The sequence below is a fragment of the Cyprinodon variegatus genome, unplaced genomic scaffold, assembly GCF_000732505.1.
Source record: "Cyprinodon variegatus isolate N-32 unplaced genomic scaffold, C_variegatus-1.0 Scaffold294, whole genome shotgun sequence".
Taxonomy (NCBI): Eukaryota; Metazoa; Chordata; class Actinopteri; order Cyprinodontiformes; family Cyprinodontidae; genus Cyprinodon; species Cyprinodon variegatus.
This window is the reverse complement of record NW_015150747.1, coordinates 213,314-215,872: the sequence shown is the minus strand read 5'-3', so window position 1 is coordinate 215,872 and position 2,559 is coordinate 213,314. Positions and strand designations below refer to the sequence as shown.

Below are 2,559 nucleotides of genomic sequence, written 5' to 3'. Positions count from 1 at the left end.
CAGAGTATTTTTTAACACAAGTATCTGTACTTTTACTCAAGTACGGAAAGTGAGTACTTTTGCCATCTCTGTTGAAATTGTATCCCGTCGACCAAATTTAAGAAATATATCGTGGTATACGTTTGTACGGAAGCCGAGAGCGGTCGTGTCCCACGGAAAATTTTTCTCTTTGCTTTTCTCGAGAAAACGAGTTCATTTTTTCATTATCTAAAGATAACGTAAGCTGTTTTATAGTGATAACGAGATGATTGGTGTGTGTTAAAACTGATTACATCCTTCAATACCACAACAGCGGGAGAGTATTTATAAGTGTAAGTCACCTATGTGTAACCTATGTGTAATTCTAAAAATAATCCTGTGTTTGACTTTTAGGTAACGAGACAACATTGTTGATTTTATGATTTGCTTCCACTTCTGATTCATAAGCAATTAGACCTATACCTCCAGGTGTTTTCTGAACAGCCCAGGTGTTATGCCTTTTAGAACTATAACATGCATTAACCCCCAAAATTAGTCCAGATTGAAGATTTTCATTGAAAAACAGTCAGATTTGTTTCTACTTTATTCCATGGAATCCAATCATCCACCACAACCTGACAATGAGTGAAAATAAAAGTAAAACTAAAAAAATTATTTGCACACACGGAATCCAGGGCTGTTGGCAAACCTCATTCATTACTCAATAAAGGTTAATCATCTCATTATCTCGAGATATCAATAACTGTTTTCTCTTGATAACCAGATAATTATTTTGTTATCTCAAGAAAACAATTAATTGTTAAGCCGGGATAACGAGATAGTTATGTCGTTATCTCGAGAAGGCAAAAAAAAAGAAAAAAGTTGAGTATGACTGCTCTCGGCTTCCGTACATTCGAGCTAAAAACTGTGCTCTCTGCTACTATTTTATCATGAATAACAGCAAAATCCCATTAGAAGCACCAGTTTAACCCGAGAGTAGTAAAACTTTTAACTGTTTTCAGATTATTAAACCGATAAAGGCACACCGCTGACTTTGTTACCTAAAGATTTGACACATATGAGTTATTTTAAATGATTCTTCAGGCCAATATACAAAGCTTGACACTATCAATGCTACAAGCGGAGCTTCCCTCTTGAAATATAGACTATGTAAGTTGGAAGAAGTGAAACCTCCGTCAGGCCGGCCAGGCTCACTGCAGACAACCACTGCTCTATGTAGAGGTTGGAAGTAAATTCATGTGTTATTTAAGTATGTTAGGGTTAGGGTTATAAACTACAAGTAAGATCAAACCTATTTCCAGGACCCAGATCGGCTTACTTGATGCTCAGTGTCGAGCTGCAAAAGTACACTTGAAAGGTCACAGCATGCTGCACCTAATTTATTTATATAAAGACTCCCCATGCCATTTTGTGAAAATACGCTGCAAGACCTCATCATACCCTGTTAATGTTTCTGCTTGAGGATCATATTTTACAGATATATCTATATCAGTTTCACAAGACTGTTCATTCATTCCTACATTTGGATAGTTTAACAACACAATGCAAGGCTACCCAAGGATTAGCTCTGTCATTGTAAACAGCATTTAATAAATCCCAAAGAACACATGTGGAGACAGTAAGGCAGGTTGAGAAAGGCCATTATTAACATGAGTAGACTTCTATTGCTGCAGAATGAACAGAACAGGCCCACTGAGGAAATGCCAACATGTTTAATGTTCCAGCAGCATGTTGGTCTGAGAATGATGGATTACAGAATGTCCTGCTGTAATCCAGGCAAAGGGTCTATTCTGTCTGTTACATTCTGCAAGAAGCATAGAAGTTTCATAATATACAGCAGATCTACACACTGTATATCTGCTCAAAGAGAAAGAGCAAAATCGGTTGTTTGGTAAAACAAACCATAGAAAAGCTGAAATCAGGTGTCACTGTAAAAATATGAATGAATCATGAATGTTTAAAAGCAAACAGGAAGCAAAAAACAGCAAAAAAGTAGACTGAAATTTCTTTTGCAAGACATTTAAAATATAACATATCCCTGTGGATTTTGGTGAAGAGCTGTTAAGAATGACATGTCAGATTTTAATTAGAAGCACTAACGCTCCTGTCAGAGAAGAGGAACTTTAAAAAGTACCCAACATACACACCTACAGACACAAAATGTACAACAGATCCTACCAAGAATATCAACATGTAACCCGAGTTACAAGTTTAAATGGTGCAGGTTTGAAAAGGAGCTTCAGAGAGAAGAAAATTGAAGAACCTCCTGTTTGACTCACAGCTTGACGGACTCAGACTCACCTGTCTCTAATGTATTCTCCGTCCCTGTGCACCTGGTTCTCCAAGGAAAAGTTGAAATGAAAATTCTCCACTCTTTCTCTGTGGAATGTCTGAACAGACAGAAAACAACATCAATATGAGCAGAAGTTTCTTTTTTTTCAAAGACAGTTGAAACTATTTTTTTCAGAAACATCCTATCCTGGCTTCTCTTCATTGTCTTCCTGTTAAATCCTGAATAGAATTTAAAATCCTCCTTCTCACATATAAAGCCGTAAATATCCGATCTCCATCTGATGATCA

At 36.8% G+C, this 2,559-nt stretch overlaps 1 protein-coding gene across 1 annotated transcript in view; it reads right to left on the bottom strand.

Annotated features, from left to right (window-relative positions):
* LOC107090429 (synaptic vesicle glycoprotein 2B-like) overlaps positions 1–2,559 on the bottom strand; it is a 51,340-nt gene that overhangs the window by 8,228 nt on the left and 40,553 nt on the right. The window contains exon 11 of the mRNA XM_015383800.1: positions 2,281–2,369. Within this exon, the coding sequence (XP_015239286.1) occupies positions 2,281–2,369 (89 nt within the window). The remainder of the gene's footprint in view (positions 1–2,280; positions 2,370–2,559) is intronic.